This window comes from Sinocyclocheilus rhinocerous, unplaced genomic scaffold, assembly GCF_001515625.1.
Source record: "Sinocyclocheilus rhinocerous isolate Xijiao unplaced genomic scaffold, SAMN03320098_v1.1 scaffold1432, whole genome shotgun sequence".
In the NCBI taxonomy this organism is placed as follows: Eukaryota; Metazoa; Chordata; class Actinopteri; order Cypriniformes; family Cyprinidae; genus Sinocyclocheilus; species Sinocyclocheilus rhinocerous.
In genome coordinates, this window is record NW_015640435.1 from 54,953 (window position 1) to 75,937 (window position 20,985).

Here is a 20,985-nt window from a genome sequence, read left to right on the forward strand (position 1 = left end):
GGGGTATATAAGCTTTCATGATAAACGTGACTCAGTATAACATTGCGACTACAGTAAAAAAGCTTTTAATGTTCTAAAACCACAGATTTATGAGCAGTATTGGATTTGAAGATGTTAGAAACACACGTCATTGTTGTCATGTGGTGAATTTGGCCAATCGTGAAACAGCTGTGTCGTCATCAGCACTCCTGCAGTCGCTCTGAAAAAGCTGCGCCAGCTGAGTCAGCCGGCTGCTCTCGAAACGCTATCGCGGTACTTTGATGCCACACGTGACAGTGACGTGGCGTCGGCGCCGGTTCAAGTCGGACTAAATTTCTAACCGACATGCACTGCTTCAAGTCAGCCGCCGATCGGTTTGCGCGGCGCCGCATGAAGTCGAACTCACCTAGTGTTTGGTTCTTGTCATGTGACCCTCATTGTTTGATATAATTGTTTGATATAAATAAGCCCTCATTTTGCCTTTGTTCTTTGTCTAGCTTTGAACTGTGTAACCTGCTGTTGGTGAGTTTGTGTCTCTGTTCAAGTCCGTTCATGCCAAATCAAATCAAGTCAAGTCAAGTCAAGTCTCTGTTTGTATTTTGGATTACTTTTGAATAAAAGCTGCACTTGGGTTCATCACAACTTTCCGTTTGGTGGACTGCTTGTTACAATTAAAATAGAATCTAAGAGATGTTCATATATAAATGGTCTGACACTACACAATTTACAACAAATTTAAATGTGATTGTGGGTAGAGTAAAATCTCTAAATCAGTTCTCAAACATAGAAGTCAATACTTTATTATATATTGTATGTCATGCAGTGCATTCACAACATATTCAGTCAGACCACATCAATATGCATTCCACAACCCATAGTTTGCAGACTGCAATAAACCTATGTAAAGAAGAATAAAATAAACCAAGCGTTTGATTTGACAAAATTTACAAAGAAATGTTATGATATAAATGAATAAGCACTATTCACAGGCCATTTATCAAATAAGGAAACTGATCACATTATGTGAACTCCATGTAACTCCATTGAAAAGGTCAGATTTCTTTGCTTCGATTGAAGCACAAGATGCTGTTTGGATCATACTCAAATCATGCTGTATAATCTCTATGATCATCAGGTTTTAAACAAACTTGAGGATTTGGGTTAAAAGTTTATGCAGCGTGAGTGTATGGAAGCCTTATGTTTGTTTTGTCATGATCAAGTCCTCGACATTTACACTGCCATCCGACTTGGGGGACAGAAACATCTGCATTATAGAATAATGTTTGGCAATTGTTCACCAGAGAAATGGTGAGTGACATAGTGTTTTTCATGTGACTAACGTTGTGAAAACAAGAAAAAACAAGACTGAAAAGATAAAGCATTGCCTCTTACAGCATATTTTAAATATTAGGAAATCCATAAATTATCACTCAGTTTGTTATGATGATGATATATTTTGTAAAGAAAGAAAGAAAGAAACCAGTGGTCTTAGACTTTTGGAACCCACTGTATATTTCAATCTAATCCAGTACAGAAGGAGCTGTCTTAAACCAGACATTCTGTTTGTGGACAATTGCAGCTCTGTAAACAACAAGCTCAAGAAGTTTCATTCTGAATTCAACTGTTGTAAACATGACAATAAAATGGAGATAAAGTGACATTGCGCACTGTCTAAAACATTGATTTATCTTCTCCCTTTGACAGGTTTGCAGAGATCCGACTCTCAGAGTTTGCTTTGGAAAAAAAAAAAGAAAAAAAAAAATACTTTAGAGACCTGCTTGAGAGGCATGATGTTCACTATATGTTCTCCAGATCAGCCAGTTGTACACATCCCTCGAAGGGGATGATCTGGTGTTGTCTCATGTGAGGGTATTAATTTTAATCACCCTTCTCAGACAGTACAGTATATCACTGGTTGAGTGATTGTGTCTCTCACAACAAATAGTGGATGAAACCCAATATAAAATAAGGGGGAATCCAATGTTATTTTGGGGATTTTTTTTTTTTTTTTTTTTTTTTTTTTTATCTTTTTCCCTCCAATTCAAACAAATATATTTTCAGTAGTGGTCTCAGACCTTTGGGCCTCGCTGTATATGAAATCTCTGGTATCCTAAAGCAATGAAGGCAATTTTTTAGGCACTCATGAATTTTTGTTTTGATATGTTTTTATTTCTGCTGGTAATTTGATAATCTATTTATATTAATTTTATATCATAAAGTTACAGGTTTTGTAGTTTTGAAAGGAAAAAAAAAATTCATACTACAAAAAGAGATCTTGTACAATGTGTTGACATCTACATAAATACATATGAATAAATACATCTTTAGTCAGCAGAATTGTTACTGTTAGCAAAAAAAAAAAAAAAAAAAGCAATACTTTTTCTTTTCTTTTTTCTTTTCATATATATTAAACATTTAATTAGAGGGGGGGACTGTGAATGCGAAAATGTGACTGCTAATTGTGTGTTGGTATTTACTTGATCATCACAGAAAGAACGAAAAAGAAAGAAAGAAAGAAATACACTACCACAGTATCTTAAGATGTGAAGACCTTTTTGATCAGCAGTTTGAGAAGTAGACAGTCATATCAATCAATTGGTGATTGACGAGTTTTTTTTGTATCTAAATCCCATCAGCCAGCACACACACACCTTTTAAGTATTGAAAACCTGTGACACTGAAGTCCAAAAATGTGTTGCATCACTGAAAGTAGAGCAACAGCTAATCATGAGCAATTGTCTTCATAGAAGGGGTGGGGGTGGAAATGAGTTAATGTTTAAAGATTTTACTCAGCTGATGTCTGAAGGACTATAAATTGACTCCACTCCATCCAAACAATCTCCTGTCAAGAGGACTTTGATGGTAAGTGACAATAATTGTTTAACCAGAAGTGCTGTGATTGTAACTAATTTGAAATAATGAAATAGCTACTGTGTGAAATGCAGAAGCTAAGATTTGCTGTCAAGATCCGTTTGTGAAATTCTGTACCCTCTGGTCATAAAACACAGGTGAAAAAATGTGGGGAAAGATGTATTACAGTGCGATTGCTGCCTTGCTGGTAGCAACGGCCTGGGCTGCGCCCCACGAAGGCCATGACCACGGCAGCCACACAGCTGAGCACCACCACCATCTCCACCACGGGAAGGATGAACCCCACCCCAGCCACAATGGGGATGATGCCTGTCATCTGCTTGCTCCACACAACGCTGACTTTGCCTTCTCCCTCTACAAGAAACTTGCGCTCCATCCCGATGCCCAGGGCAAGAACATTTTCTTCTCCCCGGTCGGTATCTCAATGGCTTTGAGCATGCTGGCTGTTGGTGCCAAAGGTAGCACTCTATCACAGATATACAGCAGTCTGGGTTACAGTGGGTTGCAGGCTCAGCAGGTCAATGAGGGTTATGAGCACTTGATCCACATGCTTGGCCACAGTCAGGACGCCATGCAGCTGGAGGCAGGCGCTGGTGTGGCCATCAGAGAAGGTTTCAAGGTAGTTGACCAGTTCCTGAAGGATGTTCAGCACTACTACAACAGCGAAGCCTTCAGCGTTGACTTCTCCAAGCCTGAAATTGCTGCAGAAGAGATTAACAAGTTCATCGCCAAGAAAACCAATGACAAGATAACAAACATGGTGAAGGACCTGGACCCTAGTATGGTGATGATACTGATTAACTATATGTACTTCAGAGGTACTATATAAACTTCTCTTTCGTTTAATGATATTCATGTAATGACAATTAGAGAAGTCTTGGTTGATGCTGACCTGAAGTTCTTGCATTTTGTCCTGATAGGGAAGTGGGATAAGCCATTTGATGCACAACTGACCCACAAAGCTGACTTCAAAGTGGACAAGGACACCACCGTGCAAGTTGACATGATGAAAAGAACCGGCCGCTATGACATCTATCAAGACCCTGCCAACCAAACTACAGTCATGATGGTGCCATACAAAGGCAATACTTCCATGATGATCGTTCTTCCTGATGATGGGAAGATGAAGGAGCTTGAAGAATCCATCTGCAGGCACCATCTTAAGAACTGGAATGATAAACTCTTCAGAAGGTAGTACCGGTGACACCTTCAGATTTAAATCCACGTATTAGTTGACGTCTGACCTGAAGGTTTATTGTTGTTTAGTTGCACAGCAGTTTGGGAACCTTAAAAATGACCCATGTACCATAATATCTGATATACCATATTTTACTTTTCTGCCCTTCAGCTCTGTGGACCTGTTCATGCCCAAGTTCTCCATCTCTGCAACGTCCAAACTGAATGACATTCTGAAGGACATGGGAGTGACTGATGCATTCAGTGACACAGCAGATTTCTCTGGGATGACAGAAGAGGTCAAAGTGAAGGTGTCACAGGTACGTGTGGACTTGTTTCTACCTCTTGTAGCACCACCGATGGTTGCTAGACTTAAATATTCTGAAAACTCCACTAAGTGATGTTAACATTTTGGACCCAATCTCCAGGTTGTCCATCAGGCAGTCCTCAACGTGGATGAGAAGGGCACAGAGGCAGCGGCTGCAACCACGATAGAAATCATGCCCATGTCCATGCCAGGCACTGTGATGCTCAACCAACCTTTCTTGGTACTGATTGTGGAGGACAGCACCAAGAGCATCCTCTTCATGGGCAAGATTACCAATCCTACAGAGTGAGGTCCAACTCCAAACAGAACGTGACGCTGCTCTGCATAAGGCTGCTAATTTTTATGTAGATCTTATTGTATACTGCAATAAATTGATTTGATTCTAATTAAATTAATGATCATTAAAAACAATTACACAACATATGCATTTTTCAATTCTGGTCTCAACATAATGTGGTCTTGAAAAAATATTGCTTATTGGATTGTGCTTCTTTTTATAGATATTTAACCTAATTTAGCAGGCAGACAGGAAGGGAAACGGGATCGGGAAAGGTCCTCGAGTCAGGATTCGAACTCAGGATGCCAAAATTACAATGGCACTCTACGTCGGTGCACTTGCCCATAAGGCTATCGCCACTGACTTAGCAGGGAATTTAAATACAAATGGATTAACAGTCGTCTCAAACTCTAGCAAACTCTTGCCTCAATGATATTCCTCAGTAGTCCTCCAAATGAATAACAGCTATTTTGGTTTAGCAGCATTGATCTTTTCCTGTTAGGCTTCCTCTAGTCACTGGAACACAGTTGGAAGATACTGGACTACACAGAATGCACAGTATGCAGTATGCCGTGATTGGGGTTCAAAGCTCTAAAGCCCTATTCGCACGGGATTAGTATTACCTGGTGACCTCCTTTAATTTGTAATAATTGTGGAGGTTGTCTGTGATTTTAATCCCGTGAGAATCGGCCATGTCTGTAATTCGTAAAGTAAAAATTCCCCCGCAAATGACCTACCATATTTCGCGAACACTGAGGTCCTGTGATACTATTAGTCCCATGCGAATCGGCATCTCTGAGATATGGCCTGGATTTGGCGGGGTCGTGTATTGTTTTTTCAAGGTTTTTGTTTCCTGTGCACCTTTTTAACCATCTTTTGTGAAGAATGGAGGCTGCGTTGGAGCGTTTTGATAGTATTTTGGGTGCTGGGTCACTATACAGAGGAGGTTCTAGGATTTCATCCACAGGTGGGCTGAGCCCTCAGATAGACCGTTAGATAGATACAAATGACCTAAATTGTATTAAGTAAATATACGTAAATATCCATTAAAGCTACAGAAGTTACATAGTTAAGAGCAGCGAGTGATTCTCTCTTTTATTTTTATTGTTTGATTAACATTAACATAAGAAATGCACGTGTCCGTTTTATTAATGCACATCCGATATTTTCTTAACCATTTTCATTCCCTTAAGACATAACCAACTGTTTTTACGCTGATCGCTGTCAAGATAGCCATTCTGACATAATTTGGTATTTGCATGCTGTCTCAGAGACGGCTTTTTAAAATTTTTACACAGTCCTAATACTTTTAAACTGTTTATTCCAAGCTTTTGGTTCCCAGATTTTCAAAGTGGTCTCAGACTTTGGACTCCACTGTACATAGAGCTTTGTTGGCGCTCAGTTGTCAAGTTTTTTTTTAGATCAAATGCATTGAGATAAAACAACGCAGTAAAAAACTACTTTCTCTTTCTGAATCTCAAACCTTAAAAGAATGAATGTGCATAAATAAAGATAATAATACAAATTTGAAAACAAAAATATAAAAACCCAGAAAACAAAAACACTAGGAGGCTGGTAGCAATTTACATTTGCTTTCAATTGTATGAATTTTTCATTACTAAATCAAAGTAGAAAATAAAAATATACAGTTATGTTTTGGGTTGCACAACAGAGGTAATGATGAGATAACCTCTGGTTCATTCCCCTCACCTCTCTAATCCTTAACCTTATGATAGAGCTCCTGCTCCAGGATAGTGTGTTCAATCAATACCATGTCCTCAATAAATTCAACACAACAGGCTGAGTCATGTCTGTTTCTTCTAAGAGATTAAGGGCTCTATCATACGCCCGGCGCAATGCGGTGCCAGGCGCAACGCAAGTGCTTTTTGCTAGTTTCAGCCCGATGCAGTAATCATTTTCACGTCCTGCGCCACGTTGTGGGTCCACAGCACGCGTACATTCTGCTTATTACACACACAGGGCACACAGCAGCACACAAGCATGCCAAATATTAAAAAATAAAGGATTGCAATGTAAAATATTATTATTGTGTAGGCTACATAAATATAAAAATGCCTACATGTCACAATTAAAAAATAAATAATCACAAAAAAAAATGCCTACATGTCATAATGGATAGTCATTGCATGTGTCAGAATTAGGCTACCTATTTGCTCGTGCACGAGCAGCTCCTGGAGACGTGTATAGTCTTTGCGCTTGCAAATTCCGCCGTGTAAATAGTAAATCCGCCATGGCACGAGCGCAACTGGCTCTTAAAGGGAATGGGAGATGAGACTCTGATTGGTTTATTGCACGTTATGCCCAAAACACACCCATTACTCATTAAGAGAATAGGGACAACCCTTTTAGACCATGTGCCGGGCGCGCCGACCGTTTTTCCGTCGTTAAACTAGCAACGGTGGATTTTGACACACCCTAAGTGCACCTGCGCCGTGCGCTTTAGACCTTGCGCTTAGATCGTTAAAATAGGGCCCTAAGAGTGCAAATAAATGAAAATGAAATGAAAGCATTATTGTGGGAGGTATGCAGTCAGGGAATAGATCACATCAAGGTGATACTCATTCTAAGATAACTCTGGCAAAGCCTCTCAACCATATAAGCCGTTCCTCACATGTTTCTGCTCAAGCCTGAATGTCATCATGAGCTTGAGACTTCTTTCGAGGGCAGAATCATGAGCGGTAGTGTGGATAAGGCTGGATTTGTTTTATTCATGCATGCTCACAATGGCAATTAAACAGGCATAATCAGAAAAATGAATATGTATCTAACACTCATGAAAAACCTGAACATATTATGGAAATGATTGGAAATAATTAAATAATAATAAAAAAACTTTCAACTAATTCTGATGCACAACAAATAATAGTTTGTGTTCTCAAAGATAATTTAACACTGCATTTTATGCAGTGATTATTATAATTCAAAACATAAGCTTTTGACTGTGATATTTTTAGACAAAATGAAGCTCTAATAGTCCATTTGCTACTTCATTCCTGTTATGAAGTACCAAATGGACATATATACGTATTTCTATTAAAGGCTATATGTTAAGCTCAGACCAATAAATTATATTCATTATAACTTGATTATTTACGAAATGGCAAAACAATTAACAGGATTTAACATAACAGAGATGGAAATAGCACATGTTGAGGGACTGAAAGCTAAAGGGTGTTAACACAACATTAGTTTTGATATTTTAACCATCATTTGAAATTGTAATAATATCATACTTATTTCTGGCTTTTTTATTTCTTCAAAAATGAATGTTTTAAACTGAGTCAAACTAAATAATATCACAAAATATAAAAATTCATCATATCCATTGCTAAAACTTGCACATATTTGTGCTGTTGTCACTTCCTGCGCGATGATGTCATTGAAGAACTTAGTTAAATGGGTTTTAAAAATGGCTAACAACTGAAATGATCAACGTTATTCATTTAGGAGACACTTTTATCCAGAACGGTTTTATTCAAATTGAGGAATACAACAAGCAATTAATCTTGAGATTGAGTTTCTCTATGAGTTTCTTTCTTCTTCTGAACACAGAAGAAGATATTTTGAAGAATGTGGGTAAGCGAACAGTTGATGGTCCCCATTGTCTTTCATAGTAAGGAAAAAATAATACTATGTTAGTTAATAAGGTAAGGACCATCAATTGTTCCCTTACCCACATTCTTATAGGTTTGGAACAACTTGAGGGAAAAAGTTACAACAAACACCCCCACCTGCATTACTACAAACACCAACACACACTACTGATATTTGTTTAACTGCATCTACAACTACACTTCTCTAGCCAAGACCTTTAGCCATTAGCATGCTGCGCTATATGCGTCCCTCTCATTAAAAGCTGCTGAATTAAACAGAAGTGCTCTGCATCGATCCTATTTTTGTCCATTCACAAGGTGGCACTGTTGATTCTCTGTCCGAATATTAAGTGAAACGCTGTGAGGGAAAGAGAGAGAGAAAACAAGAGAACACGCTGGTCTCCCAGCACAGCAGATGTTAATTTTCTTTCAGTTGGCTATTGAGCGCCAAGCAAAGCAGCCAAGCCTCCCAATTCACTAACCATTTAACACTACTAATGACTTTCATGCTCAGTAAGGCCACACAAAACTGTGGCATTCATTCTGTGACAGACCCTCGCCACTAAATCTACAAAATGGGACACGAGTTTAAGGACAAAGCAGGTGAACCCTCGGCGCTGGCAGCTCTACGAACAGGTGAGGGCCGTGTCCCTGGGGTGGATGGTAGCAGAATTAATTGAAACTAAATGGATTCTGTGGGCACGGCAGGAACTACCAGCAGGCAGAGTCACAGATGGGTAATAAAGGTGATGACAGACATCATATGGCAACAGCAGGACTCCAGCAACACACCAAACAAACTAAGCCCAAAATGCTTGTATTTTTGACATGTACATCAACGAGAAACACTTCTAAACAATAAAATATTTCCTGAATAGTTACTGGTCGCTGCTATATTCAGTCCACGCCTTTCTCATTTTGTAAAGGTGATATTTAAGTAAGATTTGAAACAGATGAGGAATGTCTTTAAGTGCTAATAAATTGCACTATTTCAAGCCATATCAATAATAAATAATATATGCTGAATATTCTGAACTTTACCAAGGAAATTTCAGTATGGCTGCCGCCAATATGACTTTTAAAATAAACATTAATACTGAAATTCTGAATATATACTGTATATATATATATATATATATATATATACACAAACACACACTGTAAAAAAATATTGTGATTTTAACAGTAAAAGACTGTAAAAATGCTACAGTAAAAACCTGTTAACTGGTTAACAGTAAGTTCGCATACTATATTATGCATATTATATTAAATATGTTTTTTGGAAGTGAAAAAGAAAAAGTAATTGTATAATTTACAGTGAAAAAACGTACGATTCCAACTCTCTACATTGCGAGTAAATCACTCGCATATGCGACTAAATCTTACTCTGGGCGACTAAATAATGTCTAACATTAGCGTGCACACACACACACTGTGAACACACACCCGGAGCAGTGAGCATTTAGATAGCTAAGTAAACGCGTGTGTGTGTGTGTAAAATAGTATATCAGTCTGGCGAGTAAACAAAAAAATGTACTAGCCAATGGCGATTATATTGCCACGGTGTGCGTAGAGGGTTGCATTCCTGAATTGACACTCCCAGAATTCCCTGCATGACACTTCATATTCAATGTTTTTTTGTTGTTTCTTCTTAGTTTTTTCTTATCAGTTGTGCACATTAATTTAACAACATTAGATGTAAGATTAAACCCTAATGTGTATTGCATTATTTCAGTATCATGTGTGTCACCATGATGGGGTTTAGTGTTTGTGTGAATGACACTGTGCACCTTCTATATATAAGTATTGCCCTCCTCAGCTCGTAGAAAAGCTGTTTGTCATGCTGCTTTGGTTCATCATGTGACTTTCTCATCACCATTATCAGTGCATTACAATGGTTCAAAACAGATATTAACACTTCAATATGTTGGTTTATTAATATTACAACAGTTAATGAAATACGGTATTTTACTGTGAATTTAAGTTATAAAACCTAAAATGTTGCTACCATATTTTTTAAGGTGAAGTTCTGGCAACCACAGCTGCCGGTATTTTACCGTAAATGTCACACTTTTTTTTCTTTTCTTTACAATATATATATATATATATATAATTTCAGTATTAATAATAATTCTAATATTTTATCAGCATATTACATCATGTGACTCTGAAGACTGGAGTAATGATGCGGAAAATTCAGCTTTGCAGTTAGCTTGGCATTGAAAATGGTCAACATGTGACCGAAACGTTTGCCTTGTTTTATTCAGTAAATTGCATATATCGTTCTCATCTCGCTTGTGATGCTTTAATGTTTGAATGTGCGGACTCTTTTCAAGCTCTTCATCTTCAGTTACAGTTATTCAAATATATAAAAATAATTTAATTGTAATAATATTTCACATAGTGTATTTTTCATTACATAAATGCAGTTTTGTAAGCATAAGAAAATTTAATTATTCTTTTGACCAGTACTGTAATGGTGAAATTTACAGATGCAGATAAATTATGCTATTAAAATGCATTCAATATTATTTAATTACAATTTAAAATTAAAATATATTACTGGCTATAGGGACATATACTCCTTTCAAATACTTTTATGAAAACTACACCGTTCTCACAAAAAATGTTTTTTTTTAAATAATAATAATAATAATAATAATAATACATGTTGAATTAATGAATTTCATATATCAAACACTTACCATTAGATGTTCACTTTATCGAATGTCGTAGGCACAAATGGTTATCTTTTTGTGGAATGACTTTATTGCAGCTTGTAAAATTACAGCATTAATTCATTTTCAGCTTAAATATACACCAGATATAACAAATCCTGGATACAGGACTGATCCAGAACAGAGCCTCAAGCAACATTTGTGCTACTGCATCTCATTCAGGATGTGATTCAGTTAACATGCATGACAGAGGTACACATTAATGACATCAGATCAGCCTGACTCTGATAAGCAGAAAACAGAATATATTTTTTTAGTTTAGTTTATTTAATTATTTTGACATGCGCTTACTGAATGATAAGCATCTTCATTAGTCATGAGCTCATGTTGCATTACATCCAATTAAATTTTATTTTTATTTTTTTGTATGTGTGGATTAATGGTCATTTAAAAATATGTGCCATGAAAAATCATCAACACATTAAAGTTGTATGGAGATTTTAAAATTCATATTTGTTTGTTATACATGTAAATAGACTTTATTAATCCCCTCAGGGGGATTCATTATCATTTTACTCTCCGAGCCCACATTTATGCACACTAAATTGTTTGTTGGTGCCCAAATTACTGTTTATAACTCTACACAGCTTGTTAGCATGAAGGATCCAGGCTTTATTTATAAAATCACATCTGTATTTTTCAGGTAATTCATGCTGCAGCTACTGCACTGACCTTGCAAGAGAGGTTGTAAACAGATGATAAGTTATTGTCTTCCGTGAAGCTGTTTATAATGAAATGTATTTTTGTAAGCAGGTACTTTACCATGAAGGAGGTACAACAATATTTCCAAAGTGTGACAGCCAAGTCATTTCAACAGATATCCTATTAAACCAACAAACCTGTTGCTGTCTGTAAACATGTCATGCATTGCATAGACTGATAATAATAGTGGACAAAAAGCTGTTCTGTTATTCTGCTAAAAACCATTCAAGCACAATACAGGTATTCAAGGGCAGGCTTTAAGATGGTTTAGATCCTACCTGTCCGATCGCTACCACTTTGTTCATTTAAATGGGGAGTCATCTCAATTATCACCAGTAAAATATGGAGTGCCACAAGGATCTGTCCTAGGTCCTCTGCTATTTTCGATATACATGTTGCCCCTTGATAATATTATTAGAAAATACGGGATTACTTTCCACTGTTATGCTGATGATACTCAACTATATTAATTGACAGTCACCACTGATAAACTACCACTAAATATTGTAGAAACTTAATTTGCTGTAAAGTTGCTTTGCAATGATTTGTATCGTGAAAAGCGCTGTACAAATAAACTTGACAAGCATCTATTTTTGTTGTATAACCTGCAGTCCAAGCCAATGTGATGACATCAGCTGGAATTAAGCAAGTCAGATTTACTGTGGGCTCTACAAAAGCAACTTAAGGAACAGACAGCGGCAAGCTCATTTTAGTGGATTCAAATAGACTGTAATGAAGAAAAATGTTACTTACAGGGACAATTACATCTTGAGCTTACTGCTGGGAAGAGTTTGTAGGCTCCCTCTGTGAAGAGACATCAACAGAAAACATATGATCAGATTAACTGTGAACATTTCAACAAATTCTCAGTTACAACAAAGGAAACAGAAGCTTTTCAGAAGACAAATTCAAGTAAGAGTATGTGTGATATTGCTTTTTTTTGTCAATGGACACTTTTTATCCCATGAGGTCATGGGAGAAGATTTGTGTATGGCAGTGAAGTTAAATGACAACATGACAAATGTAGTATGTCAGGATTACATTAATACTACACACTTTCATACTATATAGAACAAATTTTTTTATTATGATTACTTGAATGATCGATTCAATGACTCATTCAAATAGACAGTTACTTCGTTCTGGAATTAAGCAATGCTTTTGAATGAATTGATTAAATTAATTCAATTCAATGACTCTTGACGCTTCTGACTGGCGTAATGATGTAACCAGCATAAAGAGTCACTCTAAAATCCTCACCATTACTGCACATTCCTGAATGAATCAGCATTTTGGAATGACTTGGTTGAGTGAATGATTAAATTACTCTTTACTTTCTATAAAGACAGTTGTGTGTTTCATTCCAGAATGAATCAGCATCTTTGAACAAACTGGTTGAATGATCGATTCAATGACTCATTGATATAGACAAGTTACTTGTTTCATTCCTGAATGAATCAGCATTTTGAAATGAATCAGCTGAGTGAAATGAGTGAATGATTAAATTGCTCACCCATAAAGACATTCACATGTTTCTTTCCAGAATGAATTAGCATTTTTGAATGAATCGGTTAAATGATTGTTTGAATGACTCATTCATATAGAAAGTTATTTGTTTCATTCCTGAATGAATCAGTGATTTGGAATGAATCAGTGAATGGTTAAATTACCCATAAAGACATTTGTGTGTTTTGTTCCAGAATGAATTAGTGTTTTTGAATGAACCGGTTAAATTAATGATTCAATGACTCACTCATAGAGAGTCACTTGCCACTGCTTGCAAGGGACGTGTCGCAATCAATGAAAACACCCAGTGCTGTGTTGCATGAACTTTTATATATGAACTTCTGATCTGATTCAAGGAATAGAAAGAACTGTTATAAAGTGAAGGTGCTTATTTTACCTCCAGCCATCATCAATAAGTCATAAAAAAGGAAGAGAGAAGGAAAAAAAAAAAAAACACCCAGCAAAGGCCATTCCCTTTCCTGCCATTATGTACTCCTGGAAAAGGGCCATAAATTAATCATCAAACACAAACACAACAAAACACAAAGGTCTTCAGTCTTCCTGGATTGGAGATGTGAAGATGGTTTATAGAAATTATGCTCTTACACTTCAAAGCGTAATCAGACCTTATTAGCAGGGTGAGGGGGATGTAGAGGGAGGGGAAGCGGTTCAATCGTTTTGTTCACAAATTACATTTTGGGAAGAGATTCATAATTCATAATTCTTAGACATCTGATCATCAAAGCAATCAAACCCATCCAGAGAAGCAGAACTATACATATTCATATATCTACCCAGCCTTCACACAAGCTGCAGATGGCGTAACAATCACTGGACTGTCCCTTTAACAGTCATGCTAATTTTGTGCATGATCATTTTGTTTCAGATTACAAAGGAAGCCCTTGTTTTTAAAATCGTACACAAAATCTTACAAATATTATATTGAGAGTATAGTTTTATTAAAAAAGAATGTTCAATATTATTTAACCAGATAAAGAAAACACAAGTCTCCAAGCTCCTGGGGGTCTATGAATTTACTGTAGGGCCTTTGGGCAATTATTTAAACATAGACCCATAATAAACTTATATTAAAGTAACATTTAAAATGTAAAAAAGTAGTTGTAGTAACTTCCTTTTATTTCACATTTAAAATAACATCAAATAATTCATGCAAGTGACACAACATTTGATATTATCTTACAAAGAATTCAGGAAATAACATTGAAAAAATAGGCCCCTCGGTAGAAATCACGGTCTGGGGGCACATAGGCCGGATCGAAAGAGCACTTTAGTGTCGGCGATTAAAGGGGCAGGGGCTCGAGCCCTACCGCCCACCCAACCCCCACCCCCTGTGCACGCCACTGTGTACACCAACCAATTTTATAAAATATTGCCATATTCCCATTAATTTGTTTAGGATGAAACATACTTTCAGCACCAATCAGTGGACATTTCACTTTGAAATTGCCATTAAAAACAGGTAAGAAGCAATGTAATATAATTTTGCAGAAATGTAGCCACTTGCATGTTTTTTACAGTAAACCGTTTTAAATGTACACACTTGGTATAGTGTTTTCAAAAAGCTCAGTTTTCCCTGAACAAAAACTCTGTCTCAGTGTGGAAGAAAGGGTAACATGTATAGAATAAAATGTGTTTTCAAAATTAGCTGGATTAATTTGAATATATCTTAAGAAACAAGAGGGCTTTAAAAACAAAAATGAGTTAACAAGACTAATTAACAAAACACCAGGGAACAATACAAGGAGGTAGAGAAAGCTAGCTGCTAACATTCCCATTTATTTTAATGGCAAGAGTTGGACTTGTGTTCAAGTCTCCTGAGCTATAAAAGAGCAACCTCTTCTGTTGTTTGCAAGAGACCACCTTGATGTCCAACAACACTTTTTAGAAAATATGAGATGAGGATATACTTGATCAAACAAGCACAGCACCAGACAGCATGGTGTGAGGGGATACCATGATTTGGGCTGCTGGAAAGCTCAGAAGTCAATTTGATCAATATTTTTTACCAGAGAATATCAGGTTAGCAGTCAGTCACCTGAGGCCAAATAACAAAGACAGAAGGAAATATCAATACAAATGCAGTAGTCTATAATGGTTTCATAAGCCTGTGGGTGATTCAGCGACATGTAGAGCAAGTGCTCTCAAATAGAAATTTAAATACTAACAAACAGGGTTTTGAAGTACAGTGGTGTTAAAAGGCACAGTCCCAAAAGCACAGACACAATACACTTGCAGTTAGGCTAAAGTTTCTTGTAGGGTGTTTATTCTTTAAAAAGTATTCATGTTAATTCCAGAAAAGCCACACTGTAAGAAAATATTTACTAGAAATACTGCGTTGGGGGGACCAGGGGCCCGTTCTTCGTACGTCGCTAACTCAGTTAGCTGGATTTGATTGTTGACGATTTGGCATGATCTTGGATTGTTTGATTCTTCAAAGCTCATCCCGGAGTTGCTGTCATAGCAACAGGTCCATAAGCTTAAACCTGCTTGGGAGCAGGCTTATTTCATGTAAACAGGATTAGATCGCATCTTTTTAAGCAGAATTGATATTTAAAATCTGTCCGCTACCACCGCTACTTTATTACAAGAGTACCCTACTAATCCAGGGACAATAAGTTAAAATAATAATCATTTAAAAATGTATTTAAAGATAACATAATATTGTTGTGTAGTCTTTAATACTATAGACACAGCCAGATTTACTCACTGAAAGATTTATTCGTCATAAAATTATTACTTCATAATTGTATTATATTAGAAATCATGAATATAAATAATTGGGAATCATGTAAAAATTTAAAATAAAATAAAAACAGTGCACATTTCATTTATCTATTATAACATTTATGTAGTTTTGTTCGCTTTAGCTGTTTCCTTATAAAAGTTCAAAAATTTGTCAAGTTTTTCATCGGGTGTCTTTTTTAATTATATGATGTCATTACGTTGCTGTCTTGCCGCCAGCCAATCGCTGCATTGCTGATCGTGGTTTCGTGTATCGATACATAGCCCCTTTTAAACCAACCCATGAACGCGCAATTATCTCAGATAACTCAATCCAGCCATACTAATCATCAACAACAGGTGCATCCGAAGAACTGAATTAGCCAGATCCTGATTAACGTGATGATTTCATCTCGGATGTAATAAGCAACGTACGAAGAACGGGCCCCAGCTAACTTGTGGGGATTGTTTTCAAACAACGATTGCAGAATCTCTGCTCATTATCCCCAACACTTATTCCAATCAAACTTGTCTAAGAGCAATTAAAGATGTGTAGCATAGAAAAGGTGAACAATTAAATCACTGGACTGAGATTTGTGAGCTAAAACTGCAGAATCCTAAAGCAATAATGATTGGGGTCTTTGGTGCACTGATCTTTTAACATAACATAATGAGAAAGCTGTATATTGTGCTTTTCTATACATCTATGTGAAATTGGTCCAGATAAATCTGAGTGAATATGGCCCATGAAGGATGGCCTGGAGCATATAACTTGAATTCAGAAATGAAATTGATGCCATGGTCTACGTATAAAGGAGTTTATAGAGGTTTCTGAGAATATAGAAATACACAGCTACTCTGACTGTGAAGAAAGAGTGCTAACCTGCTTTGGAGTAACTGATGATGACTTTGACACCATGGTGCTATGACTTTCTATGTCCTTCAGTAAAAACACTGACAGCTTTTACTGGTTTGTACTTCACTGCACACTGGTCACAACATCAGATGCTGCCTGTCATTTGCAATTTGTAACATTGTAAGATTGTCTGTACTGTGTTCTTTTTTTATTTTCTTTGAGTCAAAGTTTTTTTTTTTTTTTACGTTTAAATATTTGCATCCGTTTTGTTTTCCTTGCAAATGTAACAGGTTTTACTCACACAGCTCCGGGATTCAAACAAGTGTCAACAATGGGAGGTGGGCACATTAACAAGACCACATCCTCTACCATCAGTTGCTAGTGCGCCTCACTCAGGGGAGTGAGGGTTACCTGCACAGCTCCTCCTAGCTCGGCTCAATTATACTCACCTTCCTAAGTTTCACTCCCATCGGGGTCATGGCACCAGTGTAACTGGTTCAACTCGCTCTGGGCAGGATTCAAACCCGCGTCAATAGGCATGTGAGGAGGGCACACCTACTAGGGTACCAAAGTCCAGTCGCTAATGTGCCTCTTGAGGGCAGGGAAGTGAGGTTTACCTGCACAGCTCCTCCTAGTTGGACTCTGTTATACTCACCCCCCTAAACCTCACTCCCATCCGGGTCATGGCCATAACTGTCAACCCTCTCGTTTTTCCTGGGATTCTCCCGTATTTTACCATTCTATCCCGCTATCATCCCGTTTAAATATTTTCCCGTATTTCGCCCATATTTTTAATCTTTCTATACAAAAAAATCCCACTGGGCGTAGGCTATTTTATATGTTTGCTACATTCGCTTCCGGTAAAACTCCCGTAATTTGTATGGGCCAAACCTCATTATATGAATAATCACGACAACTAATTCCAAGGTTGTCCAGTTGCCAGAGCTCGTATGAAGCGCATCTTTCTCACACGATTGACGCCAAGGGTGTAACTTTGGTTTGAGAAGTGGGGGAGACACAAAATGGGGGAAAATGTTTTCAATTTGAATCCCATTTCCTGGAATCATTGAATCAATTATTTTCACGAACGATTCGTTCACTAAACATCGCAAAACTCAGCATTTTGTTCGCGTACCCCCTCTGTCGCCTCACGTACGACGCGCACGTGTCGGTGTCCTGCTCGGTCCTGCTCCTTCGTGGCGATGACGGCGTGCGGTTAAAAAAATCATAACAAACGAATTTGAAAGTGGGGGGGACACAAACGTGATTTTGAAAAGTGGGGGGGGGGACATGTCCCCCCTGTTCCCAGTGGAAATTACGCCCCTGATTGACGCATACAAATTTCAAACCATTTCTCCCCACAACTTGGCAACCTACAGCCCAGTGACGCTATTGATATGTTCGTAGGTAGTACGGGAAGGAAACAATGATCACTGGTAGAAATGGGAGGAGTAGACTCAGGTGGTGCTCCAGTGAAAAAACGAAATATACATGTAAATGTATATTTACATGTATAATGAGATATAGCTTACACTTCAAAAAGGCTATTTAACTGATTAAATATTAGCGCTGCAAGTTTTAAAGTCAGGTGCTGCGCTGCTTTGTTTACTGCGGTTACGGGGGAAACGGCTATATTCATGGCGAAAAGCGGCACATGCTGACAGAGAATGAATTTGCATTTTAGACCAAAGCCAAAAACGACACTTATTTTTATGCAGAAAACACGCAGTTGTAAATGTGAACTGGTGGATCGACAAGAAGATAATGAAATATAAAAGTCTAAAGATATAGCCTACACTAAGATACATTTATGTTACTAAATGAATATAATTGTTTGATAATAATTATTTAAATTAATATAAAATGTTGACAGGTATGGTCATGGCACCAACGTAACTTGTCCTTCTCACTCCGGGCAGGATTCAAACCAGCGTCAATCGGCAATGAAGATGGCCACGCTAACTTGGGTGCAAAAGTCCAGTCGTAATGTGCCTCTTGAGGCAGGGGAGTGAGGTTTGCCTACACAACTGCTCCTAGCTAAACTCAGTTATACTCATCCCCCTAAACATGGCACCAACGTGACTGGTCCTACTCGCTCAGGGCGGGATTCAAACCAGCGTCAATTGGCATGGAAAGTGGGCGCGCTAACTTGGGTGCCAAAGTCCAATCGCTAATGTGCCTCTTGAGGGTAGGGGAGTGAAGTTTACTTGCACAACTCCTCCTAGCTGGCCCATTACACGTGCAATTCAAAATGATCCTATAACCTTAAGGAATAGAAAAACTTGTCTATTTCACTATAGCATGTAGCAGAACGGGAGAGAGGACTGGTTTAGTCGTTCCGGTCAGGTTTAGTAACTATCACAGAATGGGTCAAATGAGATCCTCTGATTGCTGTCACTACTGTCTCTACATGAAGGCACTGGAACTGAAACTCTGATAACAGGATTGCAGTCTCAATCAACTCTGCAAGGCTGAGGTCAGCAGGACACATCCCACGGTCTCATGCCATCACACGGTGATGAGCCCTGGATAAAACACACAGCCCAGCTTGTCTGCTGAGGATTATAGGGCTCATGTCACAGGCAAACAGAGGGTAGAATCCAAATCTGGTGGTTTATTCTATAATCTAGTTCACGAATCAGAAACTAGCAGCAGTGCAGTGATTGAAGAGGATAATGAAGGTAATCCAAGATCATAGGTCATAATCAAACATTCATAAACAGAAGCTAAGATAAAAATTGCACATTTGTCAAATTTTACTTTTTTTTTTCTTTTGTAAATATGAACAAAAGCAAATTGTTTGAAAAAAAAAAGTCAGTGTTCAGCTTTCTTGCTTTACCCCTACAAGCTTAACTTGCATCTTCATGTTTCAACTACAGATGACAGTATAGAGGCCAGAGTTCAGTAGTGTACCTTTAAATAAAGTGCTGCAGGAATGAGTCCTAAAACCTAGAAATGAGTTAGAATTCTTGCACTTCTGGTTCTATCATCCCGAAGTCAGTTAAATGCCTGAAATGCTATTACAGTGTTACTCATGCTCTTGCACATTATTCAAACTCAAACTCTAACTTCTAGATTTTGAAAGAGTTAAAGCTTAGTGTGGCGACAGTGAAGGCAGGCAACTTTAGCTTTTTACTGAGCTTTTTACCACTACTTTTACCACTAATTAATCTACATGCAATTTAACAAAAACTTCAAAATGAAGCTTTGCATCATCTGGATTTGGTCAGATTTACCGAATGGGCAGTGATCTTCTGAATAGGAAGTTGTGTGAAACTTGCAGACAACTTTTTCTCAAACAATGAGCAAGCAGTTAATTTCATGATTTTATGTTGTTTCATAAAAGTCTTTACAGCAAAAGACTGTTCATAAACTAGTTGACAATGCATTTTCAACACATTTTTCTGCTGAGCACAGTATGTGGTGCAAGGCAAAAATAGTAAATTTCAAAATTAATATGTGACATTCATGTGTTGAAGATGCAGGATGTGTGAGTCAGGCCTTTGACTTCCCTCATCATCAGCTATTTTTGCTGATAAACAACATGGCTATGATAGACCACCAAGCAGACCAGCACCAAAGCAGCACTAATCAAACTGGACTAATAAGGACCAAACTGTCTTTTGCAAGGGGTCAAGTTTTGGCTGGTTTGCAAGACGGCTCATGACAGTCTTTAGTGAGGGGTTTGTGAGTCTTCCCTGCTGTGACAGCTTAGAGCAAAGGTTAGAGAGCAGCCCACATGATATTACAATACATTTTCAGTAGTTTTTCTGCTCATTTATGACCTGGTGAAATTTTCTGTGCAGTTGGCCTAGTAATTTTAGCACATTAGATATGAATCAATAATTTTAGCAATTTTACACATCAATCATGTTAAATAACACCCAAAACTAACAATATTTGATCATTCTTGGCTCTCTCAGAGCTCTATAGCATTATATCTCTCTGTCAGTTTTCTTTGGTTTTGATATTACTGTTTCCTTCTTATTTTATTTGTTTATAATGAATTTGCCCAATACTTTGCACCGTATTTAAGCATGGTTTTCTTTCAGCCATCCAATAATTAATATTTATTTCAATGTTGCATCCTACATACCCCAGACAATGTCTCATAATACAGGGCTTTTCAAAAACACTTGACAAAATATGTTTTTGTAAAATTTGATTGTGCTTGCCAGAAGACTCGGAAGAAATTC

At 37.5% G+C, this 20,985-nt stretch overlaps 1 protein-coding gene across 1 annotated transcript; it reads left to right on the forward strand.

The window, feature by feature from the left end:
• Nucleotides 1-2,767: 2,767 nt before the first annotated feature.
• LOC107752685 (alpha-1-antitrypsin homolog) lies at nucleotides 2,768-4,775 on the forward strand. Its single transcript, XM_016568711.1, has 5 exons — nucleotides 2,768-2,841; nucleotides 2,988-3,668; nucleotides 3,771-4,041; nucleotides 4,199-4,346; nucleotides 4,455-4,775. Exons 2-5 carry the CDS (start codon nucleotides 2,996-2,998, stop codon nucleotides 4,641-4,643), a joined length of 1,281 nt encoding a protein of 426 aa, XP_016424197.1. The 5' UTR covers nucleotides 2,768-2,841; nucleotides 2,988-2,995; the 3' UTR covers nucleotides 4,644-4,775.
• Nucleotides 4,776-20,985: the final 16,210 nt, after the last annotated feature.